The sequence below is a fragment of the Rhea americana genome, unplaced genomic scaffold, assembly GCF_003343005.1.
Source record: "Rhea americana isolate MKP2758 unplaced genomic scaffold, rheAme1 scaffold_5, whole genome shotgun sequence".
Taxonomy (NCBI): domain Eukaryota; kingdom Metazoa; phylum Chordata; class Aves; order Rheiformes; family Rheidae; genus Rhea; species Rhea americana.
This window is the reverse complement of record NW_028186645.1, coordinates 1,487,208-1,512,630: the sequence shown is the minus strand read 5'-3', so window position 1 is coordinate 1,512,630 and position 25,423 is coordinate 1,487,208. Positions and strand designations below refer to the sequence as shown.

At 39.7% G+C, this 25,423-nt stretch overlaps 1 protein-coding gene across 1 annotated transcript in view; it reads left to right on the top strand.

Annotated features, from left to right (window-relative positions):
* The window catches only part of DYNC1H1 (dynein cytoplasmic 1 heavy chain 1), a 44,594-nt gene continuing 19,171 nt past the window's right edge, over nt 1-25,423 (top strand). Inside the window, exons 1-43 of the mRNA XM_085317435.1 lie at nt 1-342; nt 2,886-2,973; nt 3,551-3,724; nt 3,941-4,196; nt 5,121-5,307; nt 5,495-5,766; nt 5,878-6,105; nt 6,939-8,015; nt 8,333-8,512; nt 9,109-9,258; nt 9,555-9,701; nt 9,815-9,955; nt 10,106-10,282; nt 10,398-10,508; nt 10,593-10,712; nt 10,932-11,171; nt 11,684-11,839; nt 12,239-12,352; nt 12,987-13,097; nt 13,178-13,387; nt 13,794-13,940; nt 14,193-14,359; nt 15,080-15,253; nt 16,018-16,183; nt 16,283-16,471; nt 16,555-16,749; nt 17,419-17,701; nt 17,966-18,066; nt 18,812-18,971; nt 19,261-19,504; nt 19,702-19,885; nt 20,408-20,620; nt 20,815-21,053; nt 21,175-21,331; nt 21,683-21,910; nt 22,115-22,345; nt 22,463-22,603; nt 22,879-23,112; nt 23,646-23,852; nt 23,946-24,067; nt 24,436-24,601; nt 24,841-25,004; nt 25,269-25,398. Coding sequence (XP_085173561.1) covers nt 72-342; nt 2,886-2,973; nt 3,551-3,724; nt 3,941-4,196; nt 5,121-5,307; nt 5,495-5,766; nt 5,878-6,105; nt 6,939-8,015; nt 8,333-8,512; nt 9,109-9,258; nt 9,555-9,701; nt 9,815-9,955; nt 10,106-10,282; nt 10,398-10,508; nt 10,593-10,712; nt 10,932-11,171; nt 11,684-11,839; nt 12,239-12,352; nt 12,987-13,097; nt 13,178-13,387; nt 13,794-13,940; nt 14,193-14,359; nt 15,080-15,253; nt 16,018-16,183; nt 16,283-16,471; nt 16,555-16,749; nt 17,419-17,701; nt 17,966-18,066; nt 18,812-18,971; nt 19,261-19,504; nt 19,702-19,885; nt 20,408-20,620; nt 20,815-21,053; nt 21,175-21,331; nt 21,683-21,910; nt 22,115-22,345; nt 22,463-22,603; nt 22,879-23,112; nt 23,646-23,852; nt 23,946-24,067; nt 24,436-24,601; nt 24,841-25,004; nt 25,269-25,398 — 8,652 coding nt within the window. The 5' untranslated portion in view covers nt 1-71. The remainder of the gene's footprint in view (nt 343-2,885; nt 2,974-3,550; nt 3,725-3,940; nt 4,197-5,120; nt 5,308-5,494; nt 5,767-5,877; nt 6,106-6,938; nt 8,016-8,332; nt 8,513-9,108; nt 9,259-9,554; nt 9,702-9,814; nt 9,956-10,105; nt 10,283-10,397; nt 10,509-10,592; nt 10,713-10,931; nt 11,172-11,683; nt 11,840-12,238; nt 12,353-12,986; nt 13,098-13,177; nt 13,388-13,793; nt 13,941-14,192; nt 14,360-15,079; nt 15,254-16,017; nt 16,184-16,282; nt 16,472-16,554; nt 16,750-17,418; nt 17,702-17,965; nt 18,067-18,811; nt 18,972-19,260; nt 19,505-19,701; nt 19,886-20,407; nt 20,621-20,814; nt 21,054-21,174; nt 21,332-21,682; nt 21,911-22,114; nt 22,346-22,462; nt 22,604-22,878; nt 23,113-23,645; nt 23,853-23,945; nt 24,068-24,435; nt 24,602-24,840; nt 25,005-25,268; nt 25,399-25,423) is intronic.

Below are 25,423 nucleotides of genomic sequence, written 5' to 3'. Positions count from 1 at the left end.
CGGTGGCTTCAGTGCCGAGTCGGCGGCGGAGCGGGCGGAGCGCGGCTCGGTCCCTGTGTCCCTGCCTCGGCATGTCTGACTCGGGCGGCGGCGGGGGCGGCGGCCCCGGCGGCGAGGAAGGCGGCATGGAGGTGTCGGGCTCCGCCGTGCAGAACGTGGCCGACGTGTCGGTGCTGCAGAAGCACCTGCGCAAGCTGGTGCCGCTGCTGCTGGAGGACGGCGGCGAGGCGCCGGCGGCGCTGGAGGCGGCGCTGGAGGAGAAGGGCGCTGTGGAGCACATGCGCAAGTTCCTCTCCGACCCGCAGGTGCACACGGTGCTGGTGGAGCGCTCCACCCTCAAAGGTGAGCGGGGGCGCGGCGCTCTCAAAATGGCGGCGGCCGCCGCTGCCGGGGGAGGGGCGCTGCCGCCGCCCGCTCCCGCCGCACTGCGGCGGCCCTGCCCTGCCCGGGGCTGCGGCCCGTTTACCGGCGATCAGCGCCGGGAAGAGCTGCGGCTACCGCCGGGCGGGGCGCTGCGGGCTCCCGCCGCCGAGGCGCTGCTGCTGCGGGCGGGCGGGCGGGCGTGATGCCGCGCTGGCTGTTGCGGCCTGGCCTGGCCTCCCCAGGCCCTTCTGCCTGTGTATTTCCCACGTCTGGTGCTTTAACTTTAGCTGCTCGGGAGCCGCAGCACAAGCGCGCGCTGCGTCCTGTGAGTGCGGTTTCTTTATGCGCCGCATCTCTGTAGCGTGTTCCTCTTAGAACAAAGCTGAAAGCACTACAGCAGCATGCTGTAGTCACTCCGTAATGCTGCTTCGTTTCTGCTCTGGAAATAACCTGTTTCTTAGCAAGACACATAACCAATCTGGACCAAGAAAAAAATAACTGTATCAGGCTATTAAAAAAAACGCTCCATCACGGCTAAGTAGCAACACCTCAAAGTTCATAAATCAAAGTGTAGACTGTCTGCGTTGTCTTTGTTAGCTAGCAAGGGCCAGCAGCCAGGCTGCTCGCGAACAACAGTGCTAAGAAACCTTGTTGAACGCTGCGGTAAATAATGCAGCTAGGTGGGCACCCACCCAAGAAAYTTTTCTGTCCCTTATGTGCCACTGTTACTGACTCTGTATTTTTGGAAACATCTTTTTATTTGAGTTCATAAACAAATCTGTCACTAAATAGGCCTTTCATGTCACAGAATGTGGACTAATAAAAAACAATAAAATATAACTAGACTTCATTATTAACACAGACTTTTATTGTCAAGGAAGATCTTTAATCGTACATAAATCATACATAAACGTACATATATGTCTGCCTGTTTGAGCTTTCAGAACTTTAGTATTAAACTGAATCTCTCTTCTCAGTAGCTGATGCTTCAGCCCCAGTAGATGCACCTCAAATGTTAATATAGTCAAACTTCAAATTGTGTTATCTGTCGCATCAGCATGCATCACAGCGCAAGTTACTGGATCAGTTTCTGCACACTGGGAGAAGCTCGAGGGAGATTCTTGTACTTGCTGACTCCTCCCTGTGAACGTGAGGCATGCTGCCTTTGTTTGTCTTATTCCTCCTCCTTCCCATCCCAAAGTCTGAAATTTATTTTTCAGTGGAGATAATGTTAGAATTTCCAAAAGGAAGAAGAAAAATCTCTCTAAATGCTTGTTACAATGTTTGACAAGATTTAAAGGAATGCATAGGACACTGTTAGGCTGTRCAAATAATTTCTACAGTTCTACCTCTTACCTCTCTTTCAGAAGGTTAATTATCTTTAGTTCAGATTAAAAATGGTAAGGGGAACAATGGTTAGCTCTAAGCTTGTGGGGTATATTATCACGTGTGTGATTAAAATCAAATTGAGGCACTTAGTAAATTAATACTTAGCTTCTAAAATGTATAGTATGTACTGAAGCATTTTCTGTCAATATCGTCTAGTTTAATAGCAGTTATTTGGGGAAAGTGAATTTCCTGACTGACAGGAAATCTTAACTGTGTTTGGAATGTACACCATATGGAGTTCTTGTTTTCTCTGAGATGATTAAAAGCAATATTTTGATTGAAACTTATGCATAGACTTCTAAAGTATGGTATTAATTATAGATACAGCAAAGTAGAAGCTGTATTTCTAACTAATGAAAAATACTATTGTGGTATCACTTGCTATACAGCTTGTAAACAGCTTTCAGACAGGTTCTTTGGTGTCCAGCACAGTTCTGTTTTGTGACTAGGCTTTTGGTGCTTAGTATCATAAACATAACAGCCTGATACTATATCTCCTGTGAAGGGTTAAATGAAATGAGAGCAGAGTGAGAGTCCAGTGTAAATGTGTCCAGCTGGGGTGTGTCCCCCAACAGGGAGTAGCTTTCTACACTGAAATCACTGCATTGCAGCACAAGTGCCAGCATCCCCAGCAATTACATCATCTGTGGTACAATAGCTGAGTTAATGCCTGAATACTTCCCATGGGCTTTTATTGTGGTTCAGAGACTTTATTTTCATATTTTCTCTTTAATATGAAAAGAAACTTATAAAAGAAAAAAGCAAGTGCTTCATATCTTCATGGAAGTGTAATTATCCTAGTAGCGTATCTTTAGAAATGCGTTCTCTGTATTGYTGAAATTTTCACTCTGCTTCACAGACAGAATGTGGGCTACATTTAGCTTGTAATGTTTTATATTTGTAGATTCATTATAATAATGTAGAAAAGATAATAGAATTATGCTAGAAAACAAATGAACCCACCCTGGATCTGAGAGATATTGCAAGGCTAAATTTAACTTCAGCTATTTTGTAGAGTAAGTTGGTGTAGAAATTAAAGGTTAGATAATAGTTTGGTTATAACAGAATATGGTCAAAAGATGGTGGGTTGACAAATGCCTTAAAGTATTTCTTACATAGCTTATTTTTTGCAGAGGATGTGGGAGATGAAGGAGAAGAGGAAAAAGAGTTTATTTCCTACAATATTAACACTGACATTCATTATGGAGTAAAATCAAACAGGTGAGCTGTTAAAATAGTTATTAGCTTTTCTGGCTTAAGAAAGTGAAACCTGCTAAGTTATTAGTAGCTAGTCAGCCTGATAATTAGTATTTATGTACTCCTTCATTTAGTGTGTTTATTCAGTGTTTCAAGGTGGAGGCCGTAATAAAATAAGGGTGTATCACAAGCCTGAAAGGAATGGACTTTAGGACTTCAAGCTCTGAGGTTAAATAAAAGAAACAAAGGCTTATTTATAATGTGTACAACTAAAGTTCAATAATCTGTTATTGTTTGACTTCTGAGTTTTTGTCACTTTCCTGAATGCATGTTTGAATCTCTGAAACTTCATGAGAAATGGCTTGTCTCCTTACTGTGCCCATGAWGCAGAGTGCTTATTGATAGCTCAGTTCAGCCGAATACTGATTTATAAAGATGTAGTTATTAAAAGTCTTGTTTTTCAAGCCTCTCAAAAGCAAGATTATGATGATACAGGTTAGCATCTGACTCCAGTGAACTGAACTTGCAGTCAGATGAAAGCTTTTCTAACTGACATTGAGTTTCAAATGTTTGGTAACTGTCTTCTCTGATCTTTCTACAGCCTGGCATTCATTAAGCGAACACCAGTAATTGATGCTGACAAGCCAGTGTCTTCCCAACTGAGAGTGCTCACTCTCAGTGAAGATTCTCCTTATGAAACATTACACTCTTTCATTAGCAATGCTGTTGCTCCCTTTTTCAAGTCCTATATCAGAGAATCTGGCAAAGCAGACAGGTAATTTGGTATAAAATCTTTACTTCTCTGGTGACAAATTAAAATAGGTGTCCAGTGAAAAAATAAGACAGTGACTATTCAAGGCAAGTCATGTGYGAGATTCATTAAGCATATATAAAACTGTTACTGACTCTGGGAAGTAGTTCAGATGACTTAGGTGCTTCATGTATGGTTTTTGTTTTGGCCTCTTATMTGGAAACATCTGTACTTTTTCAGAGATGGGGATAAGATGGCTCCTTCAGTTGAGAAAAAGATTGCAGAACTTGAAATGGGTCTGTTACATCTGCAGCAGAATATTGAAATTCCGGAGATTAGTCTACCAATTCATCCAATCATTACTAATGTTGCCAAGCAGTGTTACGAACGTGGAGAAAAACCAAAGGTTACAGATTTCGGTGAGAAGGTTGAGGATCCAACCTTTCTCAATCAGCTACAATCTGGAGTCAATCGCTGGATTAGAGAAATACAAAAGGTGAGAGAGACGAGTACCCGACTATGTGATAAGAACTTCTCTGCGGTAACGTGAAAAAATCCTTTGTGTATCTTCTTTGCAGTTTAGCAGGTGAAATACTGCTCCATGCAAGATATTCTAGGGATCTTGAGACTAGTTTCTGAGCCACCAGGGATTTTACTCTAAATTGGTTTGCAGGGAGCCAAGACTGTGACTAACCTATTTCTACTGGAACAAACAGATTCAAGTGACTGGCAGATTACTCTCTGCATTCAATTGAGAAACTTGTGAAGTTTCTAACAATTCTTGAATTGAGAAACAGGTCGTGGTTTGGGGGCTTTTTCCCCCCCACATACATACAGCTTGTTACTTCCCAAAGCAATTCTCTTTTCCTATGCAAGATTGTGACCTTCTAATAGTTAGGTTAAACAGTTCCTCCAAACAGTTGTTCCACTTATAGGTCATACTCTCTTACAGTCCTGGCTGTTATTTTTCAGAACTCTGCTGTTTTGCTCTCGCTTGGAACCAGCATCTTAACTATCACTGTTATTTTTCTCTCTGAATACAATAAACACCTATTGTTCGTGGACAAGTAGTTCTTCTTACTCCAGAGGATAAATGTTTCTTTGCTTGCCTGGCTCATCTCTCATTCAAAATCAAAATACGGACAGTAATCAGGGAAGTGGAGAGACAGCTTTTTCAGCTGTGGTGAAGCTGCTACACAGAGGTCTCATGACTAAGTTACAGATAYACTGGAACCAAACCTTGATTCTTGTTGCACTTGTAATTCCTATACTTGTGGCAGAATGATTGCCAAAACTGATGTTGGAGTATTAAAACCTACTATTAGATACTACGTGTCTCAGCTGTATTTACTAATAGAGCAAGCTTGTGCAGTAGCATGTAAACTAAATGCTTGGGGTTTTTTGTTTGTTTTTTTTTAAGGTGACCAAACTAGATCGGGATCCTGCATCAGGCACTGCGTTACAAGAGATAAGCTTCTGGCTTAACTTGGAACGTGCTCTGTATCGCATTCAGGAGAAACGTGAAAGTCCAGAAGTTCTTCTAACTCTGGATATTCTAAAACATGGCAAACGTTTTCATGCAACAGTCAGTTTCGATACAGACACAGGTAAAACGGCTGTTCGATAAAATTTCTTGCTACATCTGACAGAACTTAACCAGTTATCAAACATTAACACTGTAGTACAAAGAACAGTGCTTTTTAGAGTAGCCTAAGTCAAGTTAAAGCTACTGTCTTAAACGGATTGGATTAACAAAATGATAAACTAAGTCAAAATCTCTTGTATTGTATTTAGGTCTAAAACAGGCTCTGGAAACTGTTAATGACTATAATCCACTGATGAAAGACTTTCCTCTGAATGACTTGCTGTCTGCAACTGAATTGGACAAAATAAGGCAGGCCCTTGTTGCAATATTTACCCATTTGAGAAAAATCAGAAACACAAAATACCCAATCCAAAGGGCATTGCGTTTAGTGGAGGCTATTTCAAGAGATCTGAGCTCTCAGCTACTTAAAGTACTGGGAACTAGAAAACTGATGCATGTTGCCTATGAAGAATTTGAAAAGGTATGTTCGTTGTGTTGTGATACAAACAGGCTGTATTTTTTGCATTGAATAGTGACTTCAAGGAAACCTTTGCCTTGCAAGCCAGAGTTCTTATTCTAAGATTCTTTTCAGGTAATGGTTTCATGTTTTGAAGTTTTCCAAACCTGGGATGATGAATATGAGAAGCTACAAGTTCTATTGAGAGATATTGTAAAAAGGAAAAGGGAAGAGAACCTGAAGATGGTGTGGCGTATCAATCCTGCTCATAGGAAGCTCCAAGCTCGTCTTGATCAAATGAGGAAATTCAGGCGTCAGCATGAGCAGCTGAGGGCAGTTATTGTGAGAGTCTTGCGACCTCAGGTAATAATTGTTATCAGACAGAAAAGCAGTGCAGCTTTCTTTCTCTTACTTGCAGGCAATATTTAATGATGCAGAGGAAAGAGGTGTTATACTGTCTCAGGTAACTGCAAATGCATAATCCAAGGTTCTCAGCATGAAATGTTGAGTTTCTTCCAACTCTGGTAATTTTTATTGTATTGACTGTTTTTTATAGTCTAATGTGCCTGAATGTTGCTACTAAAACTCTGCAGAAAAAAAGCAAGGGAAGAGAAAAGAAGYTTCGGTTGTAATCTTGTCGAGACTAGGCTTCCAGATCTAGCCTCTTAAGAGGCCAAGGAATACAGTTAAAAATGCAGGAAGGCTCTCTTTAAATGAGAGAAGAAGGTGGATTTCCCTTCTGAAAAGGCATAAGGAATGTTCAGTCTTGCTTTGAAATGTCATCAGCACAAAAGTAAGGTAACATTCAGTATTACTATTTCCAAAAACTCAGTCTGTTTTTTCAACTCTTACTAACAGTGTTAGTTTTACCTTAGATGTACTTAATGTACATCATGGTCTTGATCATGTTAATAAAACAGTGAGTCTAGACTTGCCACAGAGGAGACTACATAGTATGTAAATATTTGAGCTTGGCTAAAYTGCAGCAGAAAATGAGATTATGCCGCACAATAGCGGAAATTTATAAGGTAACTATTTTGCCCTATTCCTAGTGGAGCTGAAATCTTAAATAGAACTAAAACTTGGTTTCAGTACTAATTTACAGGGTTTTGTAGTGCTTGTTGGAACAGGCTATGTTTATCCTTTTGAACTAARTTTTCAAGCAATCAACTTGCTAAATTGTGATTTTAATGCAGGTAACTGCTGTTGCCCAGCAAAATCAAGGAGATGTACCTGAACCACAGGATATGAAAGTAGCAGAAGTTCTTTTTGATGCTGCAGATGCTAATGCGATTGAAGAAGTAAATCTTGCTTATGAGAATGTTAAAGAAGTAGATGGTTTAGATGTTTCCAAAGAAGGTACAGAAGCATGGGAGGCAGCAATGAAACGATATGATGAAAGAATTGATAGAGTTGAAACAAGAATCACTGCCCGTTTGAGAGACCAGCTTGGTACAGCAAAGAATGCCAATGAAATGTTCAGGATCTTCTCTCGGTTCAATGCCTTGTTTGTCAGACCTCATATTAGAGGTGCCATTCGTGAATATCAAACACAATTGATCCAGCGTGTAAAAGATGATATTGAGTCTCTTCATGACAAATTTAAGGTACAATACCCACAAAGTCAAGCTTGTAAAATGAGTCATGTTCGTGACTTACCTCCAGTGTCTGGGTCTATAATTTGGGCAAAACAGATCGACAGACAGCTCACGGCTTACATGAAACGTGTTGAAGATGTGCTTGGCAAAGGTTGGGAGAACCATGTTGAGGGCCAGAAGCTAAAGCAAGATGGAGATAGCTTTCGCATGAAGCTCAACACTCAGGAGATCTTTGATGATTGGGCAAGAAAAGTTCAGCAGCGCAATCTTGGTGTGTCTGGCCGTATCTTCACTATTGAAAGCACTCGCGTTAGAGGTCGAACTGGAAATGTCCTGAAACTGAAAGTCAACTTCCTTCCAGAAATAATTACACTTTCAAAAGAAGTCCGAAACCTGAAGTGGCTTGGTTTCCGTGTTCCCCTAGCAATTGTCAACAAAGCTCACCAAGCCAACCAGCTGTACCCGTTTGCTATTTCTCTCATTGAAAGTGTCCGTACGTATGAACGAACATGTGAGAAAGTAGAAGAGCGTAATACCATCTCACTTCTGGTTGCTGGCTTGAAGAGAGAGGTGCAGGCTTTGATTGCAGAAGGAATTGCACTTGTGTGGGAGTCATACAAACTTGATCCGTATGTACAACGCTTAGCAGAGACTGTCTTCAGTTTCCAGGAAAAGGTTTGTTTTACTATTGGTCTTTCAAACTCAATTTTTTTTCAAACTCAAACTGCAAAATTTTTGCATTCTCACTTCATTAGCATGTAGTTAATCAAAAGCAGAATCTGATAGCTGATGCCCTAATCTGTATTGTCTCTAAAGCTCTTCATTTAAGTAGTTGATAGATGGCATAAATTGTCCAACTCTATGGATATTTTAGCCCCACTTCTCAAAACAGTGAACTTGCTGTATATAAACGAAGAGAAGTGACCACTTCTCCACAGGTATTGCTACCTCTGCCTAACATGTCAACTTTCCACTTTCTTAAACTACTCTAGGTGGATGATCTGCTTATAATTGAAGAGAAAATAGATCTGGAAGTGCGATCATTGGAAACATGCATGTATGATCACAAGACTTTCTCTGAAATCTTGAACAGGGTTCAGAAAGCTGTGGATGACCTAAATCTTCATTCTTATTCCAACTTGCCAATCTGGGTCAATAAGCTGGATATGGAGGTAGGTTTGACACCGAGGACTTGTATGTATTTAGAGGAAACACTTCCTTCAGGTGCAGAATGTTTGATGTTCTCTTCTCCAGAGTCACCTAGGGAAATTTCTCTATCTAGTGTCAGAGGACAAGTCACTGGAGTTTTCTGGGTTTTGTTGTTCTGTTTTGTTTTTGTGTGTATGTGTGTGCACGTGGAAGATGCAGCTCCTGTTTGTTTTCAGCTGTTGAAATTTTAGGGGAGTTTTTTTACCCTTTTGAACAAAAAGGTTTGATACAGCTTGAATACCTAAGAAAATAAGGGTAGGTAAGGGATGGTGAAGATGCACTACACAAACAGTCATTGTGTTAATGGTTTCGTGTTTTTTGACACTTTAGGTCATTTTCAAAGCAATTAAAATTGCTTAACTTCTTTAAAGCCATTCACAGTTTCTCTCATTCTCATGGACTATCAGCTGAAAAATCTACCAAAACTTTTTGGTGACTTAATAAAGATGACCTTGGCTACATTGACCATAGATTGCCTGATGTCGGAGTATATTGATAATGGGGATCCTTATGCAGTGAATGTGCAGCTCTTTCCCCAAACATTTGTCATTTTTCTTAGATTGAAAGAATCCTAGGTGTTCGTTTACAAGCTGGGCTGAGGGCCTGGACCCAAGTTCTTCTCGGACAAGCAGATGACAAGGCAGAAGTGGATATGGATACAGATGCTCCTCAAGTGAGCCACAAGCCTGGTGGAGAACCCAAGATCAAAGTAAGTTTGTCTTTCTTTTGCTGTCAGCTATATAGTGCAAGAATTTAACATGTTACATCTGAAGCTATTATGGAAGGCGTTATATATTAAGTATGTAATACCAGTATATACTAGTAAGTAAAAATACTTACTGTTTTTTCTACATCTAGTTTTGGAGGAATACTTTCCTCTTTCATTAAGTGCAAGAAGTGTTTTGTCTTTCAAAAGACTGCTTCTTGAAGTCCAAAATTCTTGTCAAAAGTGTGGGTTGTAGTAGTATCTGCCAGTAAAACTGAATGTGTCGACTGTTTCTGCAGAACATTGTACATGAACTAAGGATAACCAACCAGGTGATATACTTGAATCCCCCAATTGAAGAGTGTAGATACAAGCTTTATCAAGAAATGTTTTCTTGGAAGATGGTAATATTGTCACTGCCAAGAATTCAAAGTCAGAGATATCAAGTAAGTGTCTTTCTGCCTAACTGTGCTTAAATATCTGACTATGTTGCTCTAGGGTTGAATCTGAGTGCACTAGAAACTCAGGTGTATATCACACGTGTAACTGTCTCTCTCAGGTGGGAGTGCATTATGAGCTGTCTGAGGAAGAGAAATTCTATCGCAATGCATTAACACGGATGCCTGATGGCCCTGCAGCCTTGGAGGAGTCGTACTCTGCTGTCATGGGAATTGTAACTGAAGTGGAGCAATATGTCAAGGTAGGAGGCCAACTGATTCTGTGGCAAAGCTGAACATGAACTTTTTCTCTTAGTTTCCCTTTATTAAGGATGTTCTGGGGAACAAGAAAACACTTTTTTTGAATATACTAGAAAAGTTCTGAGCACTGTTTTGTGAAATATCTTCGTTAGGTTTGGCTGCAGTACCAGTGTCTGTGGGATATGCAGGCTGAAAACATATACAACCGTCTTGGAGAAGATCTAAATAAGTGGCAAGCCCTTTTAGTTCAGATAAGAAAGGCAAGAGGAACATTTGACAATGCAGAAACCAGAAAGGAATTTGGACCTGTTGTCATAGACTATGGCAAGGTAAGAAATGGAAGTTATTGTTACTGTGACAAATACATTGAATTTCGGTATGGCTGTATAATAGAAAAATAGCAAGGCCAATGAATTACTGTTATGTAACTTTTCTCAATTGTAGGTACAATCAAAGGTGAATTTGAAGTACGACTCCTGGCACAAGGAAGTACTCAGCAAATTTGGTCAAATGCTTGGTCAGAATATGACAGAGTTTCATTCACAAATTTCTAAGGTAAGATTAGTCCAAACTGTAGATTTTCACTTTCAGATCAACTTACTCTAGATTTCTAAAAGACTTTTTTGTTCCCCCAAACAGTCACGTCAAGAACTGGAGCAGCATTCAGTGGACACAGCCAGCACATCAGATGCGGTGACATTCATCACATATGTGCAGTCCCTGAAACGTAAAATCAAGCAGTTTGAAAAGCAGGTTGAGGTAYGTTGTCTTGCTGATGACTGTTACTTCCTGGGATATCAGACTTGCCTCTTAAGAGGTAACTTCATGATATCGAAGTCTGCTTGAGAACAGTCTTCAACATCACATCCTGAGAATCCTTTAAACTATGTAGTGAGCTCTTGTCAAAACGTGTTGAGTATTTAGCTTGTGGCTTAAGCTAATTTTATATTTTTACCTTACAATACTTGTCTCCTGTAGCTTTACCGCAATGGTCAGCGCTTGCTTGAGAAACAGAGGTTCCAATTTCCATCCTCTTGGCTATACATTGATAACATTGAAGGAGAGTGGGGTGCCTTTAATGACATCATGCGTAGAAAGGATTCTGCCATTCAACAACAAGTAGCAAACTTGCAGATGAAGATTGTTCAAGAGGATCGGGCAGTGGAAAGCCGAACAATTGACCTGTTAACAGACTGGGAGAAAACGAAGCCTGTGACAGTAAGTAGTGACTAGTGTTCTTTCTGTAAGTGAAGTAGCTGCTCTGCATGCAACAAGGAGAGGCAGTTTCTTTTGATGCTTCTGTACCACTTTTCATTACACATTATGTTGAAGGTCTTTGGCAAGTTTTAAGAAAACCCTCAGTTAATTATTTTTTGGATGATGGTGCGGGGGAGTTTACCCTTGAACCTATGGATGCAAGAAGCAAGATGGCTTCAGTTACTAATAAACCTTTAGCTGAAATAGGAGATGTGCCTTCAGGAGGATGCAGAAGAAAGCAAGCTGCCCTTTTGTTGTGGGAGGGAAGGCCATGTGCAGTAAAGCCAAAAACTCCATCTAAACTTGGGATGAGACTTCTTTTTCTGGATAAGTTTATAGCCATATTGCTAACATATTGGAAATAGGAAATAATGGGACAGATAAATCGATGTTTAGTGTCTAGTCCTTACTTTTAGCATAACTCCAGATTGATTGTAGGGTGCTTGGATTAACATATTCCATGTGAACTTTAGGGAAACTTACGTCCAGAAGAGGCTCTTCAAGCTCTTACAATATACGAAGGAAAATTTGGTAGGCTGAAGGATGATCGTGAGAAGTGTGCAAAGGCCAAGGAAGCCCTGGAACTAACAGATACGGGACTACTCAGTGGCAGTGAAGAACGAGTTCAGGTACAACCTACTTGTATAATTTACTGGTTTCAACAACAAAAATGTTACGTTTCAGGTCTGCCTCTCTTTTCCTTAAGATAGTTACTTGTAGCTTGTAAGTTACTAGTGCCAGTACGCAGTCTGTGGGCTCATTCAGTTTTAGCCTTAAGAGACTGCCCGTTGTCTTTTCAGTGACTGGCTTGCTTTTACAAAGTTGTTACATGACCTGAGATGCAAGAATTTCATTGAGCACCCTGACTATTGCAGTTTTGTTTAACKGGCAAGCTAACTGAAGGTTTTGAATGTATTAGAAGTGCTCTGTTTAACACACATTTCCCTTTTCCCCCTCCCCTCACCCTTCTGCTAATTACTGAAGAAAGTAGGACTTGATGCTAATGCTCAACATATTCTTTACTACAGGTAGCTCTAGAAGAGTTGCAAGATCTCAAAGGAGTTTGGTCTGAACTCTCCAAGGTCTGGGAACAGATTGACCAAATGAAAGAACAACCCTGGGTTTCAGTACAGCCTCGCAAGGTACTTGCTTCTATATAGATCAGCAGCGTAACTATAGCAAGTGTATGTGAATTAAGAATTAGACTTCTTGTGATAGACGTGTTAATTGTACCACGCATTCCAGATCATTTTCTGTGCATAGATACTTTTTCAGTTTCTCATGAGCATTTTTTTTTAATGCTAAGCTAAAAAGCTCCACAGGTCTCTGTCACAACTTAAGTAATTGTCCAGGGGACTTACGCAGTTCCGGTAGTTTTGAAAATGAGATTTGACTGTATCTTCAGAGAAGGGATTGTGCTGTTTTTAAACTGGCTATAAGACCTCAACAGAGAAACTTCATGATGTGGTTGTATAAACAGCATCAGTTTTAGCTTGGTGTTCAGAGCAACTTAGAGAATACTGGGAACAAGAAGCCTGTGACAGTCCTGTCTCCTAAGTYCTAATTGGACAGAGAAAATCAGCATCTCCCCTATAAACCAACTGCATCTTATGCAAATAGATGTAACATTAAACACAAATGTAGAGTTGTACAATAGTTAGTATCTCGTTTGAGAGAAATTTCTGTGAAAAATTATGGATAAGTGAGAGCTGTTATTAGTACAGCTGCATATACTGAACTTAAAGAAATACTTAATTGCTTTTATCTTACTGACAGCTTCGACAAAACTTAGATGGCTTGCTGAACCAACTGAAAAACTTCCCTGCACGCCTGCGACAGTATGCCTCTTATGAATATGTTCAGAGACTTTTGAAGGGCTATATGAAGGTAAGTTACACTCACCTCTAAAATCTGTGCACTTTAAATTTTAAATTCAAGGATATAACTTAGTTTCTTGTCTTTTATAGATAAACATGTTGGTCATTGAACTGAAATCTGAGGCTCTTAAAGATCGTCACTGGAAACAGCTAATGAAGAGGCTTCATGTTAACTGGGTTGTCTCAGAATTGACCCTGGGTCAGATTTGGGATGTTGACTTGCAGAGAAATGAAGCAATTGTCAAAGATGTACTGCTTGTGGCTCAGGGAGAGATGGCTTTGGAAGAGTTCTTGAAACAGGCTAGTATCAACTTTAGCGTACACACATGCAATAGCAAATAAAAATATTTCAATCAGGTGGCTGATACTTGTATAGTAAACTTGTCAGTCTAAGCAGTTGATGAAAGTGCTGGGTCTCTGTGGAGCTCTGTCACTGTTTTTGAAACAGCTTTAAATTTGTGCAAGCGTCCTCTGATGTAACTTGCATTTTTTTGGAACAGCAGTCTTTGATAATGACCAGAAAACCCCCAATCTGTGGAAGTTTTTACTTGGTAGTATCATATCCTTAATCTTTTTACCAAAAGCTTGAGTGTAAAACCAGAATCTTTGGGTAAAAATGTAAAAATTAAATTATAATATGTTCATACTGTATAGCTGCTTGGACCAAAAATGATTGATGTCATATTTTAACCACTCTTTGTTTTAGATAAGAGAAGTTTGGAACACTTACGAACTGGATTTGGTCAATTACCAGAACAAATGTCGTTTGATTCGTGGATGGGATGACCTTTTCAACAAAGTAAAAGARCACATCAACAGTGTGTCTGCCATGAAGCTGTCACCATATTACAAGGTAAAATGGGAAAGAAAGCTAAACAAATTCTTTACTTAATAAAATTCTTTACTTCAAAGTAAATTAACTCTGCTTTCCTCTCTTGTTTAGAATGTGTATTTGTCAGCACATATAGATTGACAAATGACTAATTGCATATGCTTTTTTTTTTTTTGTGAAACTCTTAAATTGTTGTTTTTTCTAGTAACAGTTATTAGCAGCTGAACTCGAGACACCTTCAAACTGAATATTAATATGGCATTTAAACTTCAGGTGTTTGAGGAAGATGCCCTTAGCTGGGAAGATAAACTGAAYCGTATCATGGCACTCTTTGATGTCTGGATAGATGTCCAAAGACGATGGGTCTACCTGGAGGGTATCTTTACTGGTAGTGCTGACATCAAGCACTTGCTGCCCGTAGAGACCCAGCGGTTTCAGAGGTAGGTTTTTAACCCCTGTATTCTCCTCTTGCCTCCCTCCTAGCACATTATGGACAGGTCTGCAACTTTGTAACTTTGGTGTAGTGCTCACGGAAGTTTGAATATTAATTGTATTTTTATCTAATTTGGCTGGATTTCAGTGCTGCTGTAGATCTAAGTCTGTGAAGCAAGCAAATATGCTGAGATGCCTGTAGATAAATATGGAAGAAAAAGRCACATAAAACAGGCTGACATAGGAATTTTTAAATAATGATCATGGTTCAGACTGGGTGGGGATGGGTGTTTTTTGTTGCTGGTTTCAGCCAGCTACCTCAGGGCTTCTCCAGCACTGTGCCTATACAAAGCAGGCTTATCTCTATTGCCTCAGCTTTTATTGTCAACATCCAATGATGTGTTCTTTTTCTCTGCTTTTAAATGTATCTGTTCTTCCTCATTCATTCTAGACTCTTTCACTTGGCTCAAAGAATCAGATTTATGTTACTTTWCAGGAAATGAAGAAAGTTGACCTTCAGAAGTGGAATTTATAGATTTAGCATTGGAAATAAGTTAGATTGCTATTGTCTGGAAGTAGATGGAGAGCTACTGTGAGAGTTTAAGCCTCCATTCCCTAGGACAGCCACAATGATTAGAGGGGTAGCAGTCATTTAGAAATAACTTTGGAGTTCTATAGACTTCTGGTTACTTGGTTTGCACTAAGGTACTGTGTCATTTCCTTTGCAGCATCAGTACTGAATTTCTGGCACTCATGAAAAAGGTGTCCAAATCTCCACTTGTGATGGATGTTCTTAACATTCAAGGTGTGCAGAGGTCACTAGAGAGACTGGCAGACTTGCTTGGGAAGATCCAGAAGGCACTGGGAGAATACTTGGAAAGGGAGAGGTCCTCCTTCCCTCGGTAAGAAGCTGACTTCAGTTGGTTGCTGAAGTAAAATAATTTGTTTCTGTACAGGAGCAGCATATTATTTTGTAAAGCCTCTGCCAGTTTTTTATGTATTTCATATATAAATAAACATTAAAATGTGAAATGTTATAAAAATAAAAGATGTTCTGACCATATAAATTCATGTCCTTTATATAAAGACTATAGTCATAGCTACTTCTCGGGAAGTGGAACTAAAACTTCCTGTACTTAATCATTCATGGCTGGTTATGACTCTAAAATTCCTCAAGGAACTATTTCAGCTGTTTTCTGTAAACTTACAGATTAGATTAACTGCTAGATTTTTGCATTTGGTTTGTGACAGTGTCTAAACTGTCACAATCAAGTATTTAAATTGTTTTCCTACTTGCCTATGCTCTTCTGCAGCATGAGAGAGAGAGTAAGCGTGTAACTCCACATAAGAAGATACCATGTTTTTCCTACCTACCTAATACACTTAGTTCAATGTCAAGCACTGCTATGGATCTTTTGGGTAGATAGTATGGAGCTCCTAGTATGGAGCATGTATGCATCTTTTGCTATGTGGTACAGACCATTAGAGCTGAGGCTTAAGCTTAGAACTGAGCTTTAACTTCTAGCATATTTACGGTTCTTGAGCTCTAACCGTATCGGGGAAGGACGCATCAATTATTCCCAGATAATGACCATCTGTGAAGAATAAATAAATAATAATTGATAGTTGCAGTTGTGGTATTGATCTTACTTTATCTAATTAATAGGTTTTATTTTGTTGGTGATGAAGACTTGCTTGAAATTATTGGAAACAGCAAAAACGTTGCCAAACTGCAGAAGCACTTCAAGAAAATGTTTGCTGGCGTTTCTAGCATAATTCTCAATGAAGATAACTCGGTGGTCCTGGGAATCTCCTCACGTGAAGGAGAGGAGGTATAGCTACGGTTGTTTGGKGGTTTTGTTTTGTTGTTGTTCACATACTTACACACTTTTTATTAAAAACAAGAATTGACTTAAATCTAACTCTTGCAGGTGCTGTTCAAAACACCTGTCTCCATCACAGARCATCCCAAGATCAATGAGTGGCTCACGCTTGTTGAGAGAGAAATGAGAGTGACCCTTGCTAAACTGCTTGCAGAGTCTGTTACTGAAGTAGAAATCTTTGGTAAAGCAACTTCAATTGATCCAGCAGTCTACATCTCTTGGATTGACAAATACCAGGTATCAATATGGATCACTTAAACATATTGTAGCTTCATTATTGTAGTGAGAACAACTGTCTAATGAGGATTTTCGTTACACAGGCTCAGCTTGTTGTCCTGTCAGCCCAGATTGCATGGTCAGAGAATGTTGAGTCAGCCCTCAATGGTATGGGTGGAGGTGGGGACAGCAGTCCTCTCCACTCTGTGCTAGCCAACGTTGAGGTCACACTCAATGTCCTAGCGGACTCTGTGTTGATGGAGCAGCCACCCCTTCGCAGAAGGAAACTGGAACACTTGGTARGTAATAACCTCTTTTCATCTTCTAGGTTAGCAGGTGAGCTTTTTTAAAGATTTAATGAAGAGGTTAGCTAGTCTAAGATTATTATTTCTTATTTCAGGAAGWCCTGGTCCTGCAGGTGGTGGTAGCTGTTAACTCTAATCAATTTAGTGCATGATAGCATGTTATAAACTAGATCACTGAGTTGATAGTCAGACTAACTCTTCTAAATGCAGAAGCCATTAATTGATCTTTATTTTTCATTCAAAGGTACAACATCTTATTATCTAAAGTGTCTCAGCTGCCCTTACCTGCTTTAATTTGTAGATAAGGATTGAGAGGGAAAAAGTAAAATCATCCTGGGCTAATCTTTTACACTCTAAAAGGAAAAAATCTGGTCCATTTTAAGAGTTAGTTCATAGTTTCTGGCAGGAGAAATACCAAATTTAGTGGTATAATGGCTTAACAGCCTAACTGTAGACAGGACTAAATTTGCTGAAGGCTGGATAAGTCCCTAACAAGAACAGTTAACATAATCTTAGTTTTGTCTTCATAGCAACAGATTTTAAGCTAGATGCTGCTGGGGGGTTGTGATTTCTGAGTGAAGGCAATTCTGTTCTAAAAAGCAGTAGAATCCCTGGCTTCGTTGGTTGTGTTGCTGTGATCTAAGAAGTTGCTTTGTTCTCCAGATTACCGAGTTGGTACACCAGAGAGATGTTACAAGATCACTGATCAAAAGCAAAATTGACAACTCCAAGTCCTTTGAGTGGCTTAGCCAAATGCGGTTCTACTTTGACCCAAAACAGACAGATGTGTTGCAACAGCTCTCCATTCAGATGGCAAATGCCAAATTCAACTATGGTTTTGAGTACCTTGGTGTTCAAGATAAACTAGTACAGACTCCTCTTACTGACCGCTGTTACCTGACAATGACTCAAGCTCTGGAGGCAAGACTTGGAGGCTCACCATTTGGTAAGTTTGTACCAAAGTAAAACTAACACATCAGACAAGTACTTAAGTTCCTATCCYCTGTAATTTATATCTTTAATATAAACATTGAGAATTGTTGTAACTAAGATATTGAAGAACAAACAATCTTTTGGAGGAGCAGTTTTATGTTTTATTGAACTCTGTTGTAAGGGACCGCATAATCTGCCAAAAAGCAGATTCTGATGGATGAGCTGTGTTACCTCATGCTGTAACTACTGAAAAACGTCTGTCTTGCTTCAAAAATAGGTCCTGCTGGTACTGGTAAAACAGAATCTGTTAAGGCTCTTGGACATCAGCTTGGCCGGTTTGTGTTGGTTTTCAACTGTGATGAGACATTTGACTTCCAGGTAAATCATTTCATTTTTAAAAATATAGTCTCTGCTGATGAGCATTAGGAGTCTCTTCAGAACTCTACAACAGCCAGCACTGTTTACTTTCAAAATAATTACCTATAACATTTAGCTAAGCAGATACCTGTAAATTGTGCAGATGCTCTATCATTAAAAAATAAAAAAGCAAAAATGGAGCAGTAAACTGGGGGAAGGTTTAGGAATTGTGGTTCTGTAGAAGCAAACAGAGGGAAGGGAAGAAGTAGAATGGGGCAGGGATGGCTACCTTTTGTGGACTCCACCTGTTGTTCTGTAGTTATACCATACTCTGGCCATCCATTTTGCTGCTCTTAAATGCTTTTCAATTCTGATGTCCTTTTTGAGATGAGAGAACTAGAACTGTACCTGGTGTTCATAGTATGGGCAAGCAATGGATTATGCAGTGGACGTGTCTTGACTGTTTTGTGAAGATACTGTAGTATCAGATGTTTGCTGTTTTCTGTTACTACACGTGATACTGCAGTATCTTCACAAAAAAGTCAAGTCCACTGCATAATCTATTGCTTGCCCATAGTAGTAACAGAAAGCAGCATCTGAATGTCCATTTGAAGCTTTGTTATGACTCTTACAGTACTGTAAGATGGTAACCCATGTACAAATACAACTCCTCCCTACCTTTAGGGTGCCTATTATAAAGTGCTATTCTCTGTACCCTTTGCCTGTGCAGTTGGAACTTCAGTTAACTTTTCCTCTCCGCATGCAGGCAATGGGACGCATCTTTGTGGGGCTTTGCCAAGTAGGTGCATGGGGCTGCTTTGATGAGTTCAACAGACTAGAGGAACGTATGCTCTCTGCTGTTTCACAGCAAGTTCAGTGCATCCAGGAAGCCTTGCGAGAGCATTCCAACCCCAACTATGACAAAAGTATGTACCTGTTAATAGTGTTGTACTGCATCTCTAAACTGTCCTTCATGCTGTTCTGTTGCTCAGTTACGTTTCTCTGAAACAATTCAAGAATGAAGATGCTTTCCATCAAAACTTAAAATCTTGAAGTAGCTCTCAGCTGGTAAAAATCAAATAACTTCAGTTGCAGTTGAAGAGGACTTGCTGTTCATTACAGTAGCAAACTAAAATAGAATGCTAAAATTGTGATTTCTGTTGTCAGTTCAAGTGGTCACTGACTCAGTTGTAACTAAATGTATTGTGTTTTCAGCTGCAACACCTATTACCTGTGAGCTGCTGAACAAACAAGTCAAAGTGAGCCCTGACATGGCTATCTTCATCACTATGAACCCTGGCTATGCAGGCAGATCAAATCTGCCTGACAATTTGAAGAAGTTGTTCCGTAGCTTGGCAATGACAAAACCAGATCGTCAGCTGATTGCCCAAGTCATGTTGTACTCACAAGGTTTCCGTACAGCTGAAGTGCTTGCCAATAAGATTGTGCCATTCTTCAAGTGAGTAATATTTTTGATTCCATTCAGTAAAAACAGAATTAATTGTTCAAATCTGTAACGYTCTTTAACTCATTTACTGTACTCATTTACATGTTTTGCAGCATTCATTTTGAATAAACGATGACATACACTTTTTTTGAATTTTCTGTCAGTCTCTATTGAGAATGAAATTGTATTTTACCTCTTTTGATTCTTAGGCTTTGTGATGAACAGCTGTCCTCTCAAAGTCACTATGATTTTGGCTTGAGAGCACTGAAGAGCGTACTGGTTAGCGCAGGTAATGTGAAGAGGGAGAGGATTCAGAAGATAAAGCGGGAGAAAGAAGAGCGTGGTGAAGTTGTGGATGAGGGAGAAATTGCTGAGAACTTACCAGAACAAGAGGTAATGTGTGTGTGAACTCCTAAATCTTGTGACAAAGTAGAGCATGCACACTGAACAGAGTTAATACTTGCAGAGCTAAGCGCTTAGTGTTAAGCCATGCAAGTGAAGTAATGTTAGTTGGAGAGGGTGATTTGATACCTTAGAAGCACTAAGTTAAAAAAGAGTTGAATTTAGGAGACTATGGATGCGTAGTAGTGAAGGACTTATTCTTAGGAGGTGTTGCATTCATTACTCTTATTGGTGCTCAGTTCYTCTGCAGTTGATACTAAAAGCGTATTGAGGAGATCTAAGCAAATATAGTTGTATAAACCAGTAGCMGTCTATTGCATAGTTTCGAAATTGAAGCTCATCAATGATTGTTTTTACCAATACTACCTACTGCTGTTGAGGTTTGTAATAGAGCTGCCAATTTCTCATCTGATGCTCTACCATTAAAATATTTAGTCAAATATTCCTTGTCAAACTCATTCACCAAAGTAAACTTAACAAAAAATTTTACCCAAAACGTGACTTTCTCTGCAGATTCTGATCCAGAGTGTATGTGAAACTATGGTACCAAAACTGGTTGCAGAAGACATTCCATTGCTGTTCAGTCTCCTGTCTGATGTATTCCCTGGAGTGCAGTATCATCGTGGGGAGATGACAGCCTTGCGAGAGGAGCTTAAGAAAGTGTGTCAGGAAATGTACCTTACCTATGGTGATGGAGAAGAAGTTGGTGGYATGTGGGTTGAAAAGGTAAATTGTAAAACTGCAAATTTTTTTTTTTTTTGGAACAGAAATTAATGTATGCATAAGTCTAAACTTACTTTTTTATTATGAAAAGTGTTAGGGCTTTATTTCACTCCTTTAGGCAAGCAGTAATGTAGATGCCTAAGACTGACTGCAGAACTTCAGACTTAATTAAGAATTAATCACTTCTTCTGTCACAGGTTCTTCAGCTGTATCAAATTACACAGATAAATCACGGATTGATGATGGTTGGTCCCTCTGGAAGTGGAAAGAGTATGGCTTGGAGAGTGCTTCTGAAAGCCCTGGAACGGCTGGAGGGTGTGGAAGGTGTTGCTCATATTATTGATCCAAAAGCAATCAGCAAAGATCACCTTTATGGTACTTTGGATCCAAATACCAGAGAATGGACAGATGGCTTGTTTACACATGTTCTGAGAAAGTGAGTCTTTAGTAGCACAAATGAAAAAATAGCCAGTAAATTTGTGCTCTGAATAGTCTGCCCTTATTGAGCTTCCTTTCTGTTGTCTGTAAAACCACAATAAACGTTTCCTTCAATGCAGGATCATAGACAACGTGAGAGGTGAGCTGCAGAAACGTCAGTGGATTATCTTTGATGGTGATGTAGATCCTGAATGGGTTGAAAATTTGAACTCTGTTTTGGATGACAACAAACTACTAACTCTGCCAAATGGAGAACGTCTCAGCCTTCCGCCAAATGTAATGTTACTGCTTTCACACAATATTTACGTATAAAATTTACTTTTACATACAAACTTAATTGCTTTTACTGTAATTCTACTAGTGCAGTCTTTATCCTCAGAAGCAGATTTGAGGTAGTTCTTTGCTGGAGTTAAGAGCTTTGGGGAAACAAACATTTCATGTTATGCTTAGTCTCATAAGACAAACTCCACGTTATATTAATAATCTAGGGTAGCAGTAATATTATGATGAACTTAGCACAGTGTTACGTTGCTGTTGACTCTTTAGAGGCTAAGTATAAATTATTTTAAAAGCTCTGTTGGTTGTTTGTTTCAGCTTCAAACTCTGTTTTAAATTTCTACTCTTTAGGTGCGTATCATGTTTGAGGTACAGGATCTGAAGTATGCCACTTTAGCTACTGTGTCAAGGTGTGGCATGGTCTGGTTCAGTGAGGATGTTCTCAGTACAGACATGATATTCAATAACTTCCTAGCCAGACTAAGAAGCATTCCTCTGGATGAAGGTGAGGAAGAAGCTCAGCGCAGGCGCAAGGGCAAAGAGGATGAAGGAGAAGAAGCAGCATCCCCAATGTTGCAGGTATGGGGTGGTTTAGAACACAAGGAGTAGAGTAGAGTTTACTTCAGACTTGTTACAGCCTGTAATAGAAAAGCTTTTTTTTTTTTTTTTTTTTTGAAGAGTATTAAAATATGATGCATTTCAAATCTTAAATAAATTACTCTTTGCTGCCTAGTAATCAGATAAGAAGCAAGTGCTTTCAGCAGTGTTTGTCTCCCCCAACAGATTCAAAGAGATGCTGCAACTATAATGCAGCCATATTTCACATCTAACGGCCTGGTGACTAAAGCACTTGAACATGCTTTCAAGTTGGAACACATTATGGATCTTACCCGCTTGCGCTGTCTTGGTTCTCTSTTCTCCATGTTGCATCAAGCTTGCCGCAACGTAGCCCAGTATAATGCTAATCATCCAGACTTTCCAATGCAGATAGATCAACTAGAACGTTATATTCAGGTAAATTTAACAGTGACTTCTGTATTTGGTGTGTCAGTATAGCAGTTAGATTGATTTATTATTCATTAAGCTGCATTCCATTATTATGCAAGTAATGGCTGCTTCTGCTTTCTACAGAGGTACTTGGTCTATGCAATACTCTGGTCTCTTTCTGGAGACAGTCGTCTGAAAATGAGAGCAGAGCTAGGAGAATATATTAGAAGAATCACCACGGTGCCACTGCCGACTGCACCCAACATACCTATAATTGACTATGAGGTAAAAACTTTCTTATGCTAGAAGCATTGCTGTTCTGTGTTTTTAGGAGCTTACGTTATATTTCAGTGGTAAAATTCAAAAAAAAGGAATATAAAACCCTAAACTGTCCTGAATCTTACAGTTTCCGGCCTGTCTCTGAACAGTGGCATAAGCTTGCTGTTTAACTAATTGCATCAAATTTGATGCCACAAACTATTCTGAGAATAAAAAGCCCATTTTTAAGGCTGAACTGCATTCCTGTTCTGATCTGTCCAATGATGTTTCTGTGCTCCTAGGTGTCCATTACAGGTGAATGGGTGCCATGGCAATCCAAAGTTCCTCAAATTGAAGTTGAGACACACAAAGTTGCAGCTCCTGATGTTGTGGTACCAACCCTAGATACAGTTCGTCACGAAGCGTTGCTGTATACTTGGCTGGCAGAACATAAACCTCTAGTGCTCTGTGGCCCACCAGGTTCTGGGAAGACCATGACCCTCTTCAGTGCTCTCAGAGCCCTGCCTGATATGGAGGTATATCTTTGTGTGTGCTTGTATGAATTACAGAGAAATAACAAATCTCTGACCTTTTTAAAGATTAAAGCAGTCTTTGCCTAGTGTCTAAGTGATTTGCTAACCAGCTCTTCAGTGGAGCAAAAATAAAAAATATTTTGAGTAGAATCTAAATTCATGGCTCAAACTCCTTATCCAGAAAGCTACTTCTTTCCTATCCAGTTTCAATAATAGAAGAGCGTTTGTCCAAGTGGTATTTAAAAACCTTTAGTAATGTCCAACAAGTGCTCTTCTGCTGTAGTGTATTTAGGTGGAATAACAATGATACAAAATTGTGAGGCTGTGTGTGCAGGGCTGAGCAGGAGGGGTTGCTGCATGGTAAATGGAGACTGCAGAGGGAAGCATAAGTATGTGGACATTATCCTGAGATACAGGTGACATACATACTTCTGCAAAAGTCAAGTATAACATACTTATTTCCAGGACTCTTAGTATCTTTTCTTTCAAGCTTTAGCATATTGTAACTATTTCTTTTCTCTTTACTATTCTTTAAGGTGGTTGGACTCAACTTCTCTAGTGCTACTACTCCAGAACTGCTCTTGAAAACTTTTGATCACTACTGTGAATACAGACGTACACCTAATGGAGTGGTTCTGGCTCCTGTGCAGTTAGGAAAGTGGTTGGTGCTGTTCTGTGATGAAATTAACTTGCCAGACATGGATAAGTATGGCACGCAGAGAGTCATATCCTTCATTAGACAGGTTTGTTTTCCTTTGAAATTAACTGTTTCATAATACAGTTATCTTCCGGAAAAACTAATGCCACACTGACTGGGATATTTGTTTACTTTTCAGATGGTGGAACATGGAGGATTCTATCGTACATCAGACCAGACATGGGTGAAACTGGAGAGAATTCAGTTTGTTGGTGCATGTAATCCACCTACTGATCCTGGGAGAAAACCTCTCTCACACAGGTACTGTATTTAGTAACAGTTATATAGCTAAAGAGCAGGGCTACAAATTCAARAACTGACTGTCGAGTCTGTTCGTAATATACTTGTTTAATATTAGCTATACTGAAGCTGTGTTCTTTGCTTTAARCTACTACTAGTTGGTTGTTAGCCAGTCAGTGGCCTTACGTTTCTTAAATAACCTGTCTGAAATAGCGTGGATTACTTCAGGATGTTTTGTGACCTGAGTCAGACACTAAGGATCAGCCAAACAAACTGTAGTTACTGCTGAAAATTTTGAATCAAGCAGTGAATTAATTCTTGCAAAACTAATTGAAATACTGTAAACTGTAACTTGATCTTTTGGGGTATCTGACACACCGATCTATTAGATTTTTAAGACATGTTCCTGTGGTTTATGTGGACTATCCTGGACCAGCTTCACTTACTCAGATATATGGAACATTCAATCGTGCAATGCTGCGACTCATCCCATCGCTTCGCACATATGCAGAACCTCTCACTGCTGCTATGGTAGAATTCTACACAATGTCTCAGGTAACTATTGAATACAGCCCCAAATCTGATTAGTCTTCCTTGTTGCAGAGGGCATTTAATGTGCGCTTAATGTGCATTGTTTGCCTTTCATGTGGATAATGTGTATAAGAACACAATTGCTTGAGTTGTGGTGAAAACCACTGAATGAGGATGACAAAGCAATATCTTGCAACACAAGATATGCCTGTAAAAACATGGCATAACTTCTGGATGCAGTAATTAACTATCTCAATTTTCAGGAGAGATTCACTCAAGACACACAGCCACACTACATCTATTCACCTCGTGAAATGACTCGATGGGTGAGAGGTATATTTGAAGCATTAAGACCACTAGAAACCTTACCAGTTGAAGGCCTTATCAGGATTTGGGCCCATGAAGCATTACGTCTCTTCCAAGACAGGTAAAATAAGCATAAGATGGTAAGAAAGATGCAAAATGAATTCTTCCCACTCCTTATCACATTTCCTTAGAAGACCAAACTGAAGCATGGTTACTGTTAAATGGCCAAAATACAAATTAGACTTTTTTTCCTTCAGTTGAACTTCACGCTTCTGAAAGTAGTTTCTAAGCTAACTAGAAGCATAGTGTAAGAGTAGTACTGCCGTGTGAGGTGACTGTCCTTTCACAGAGGAGTTGTAGTTACTGACCTTTCTTCTTTATCCAGACTTGTGGAAGATGAGGAGAGGCGCTGGACTGATGAGAACATTGATACGGTTGCTCTGAAACACTTCCCCAACATTGACAAAGAAAAAGCTATGAGCAGACCAATCTTATACAGCAACTGGCTATCAAAGGTGAAGGGTTGGGGTAGAAATCTGA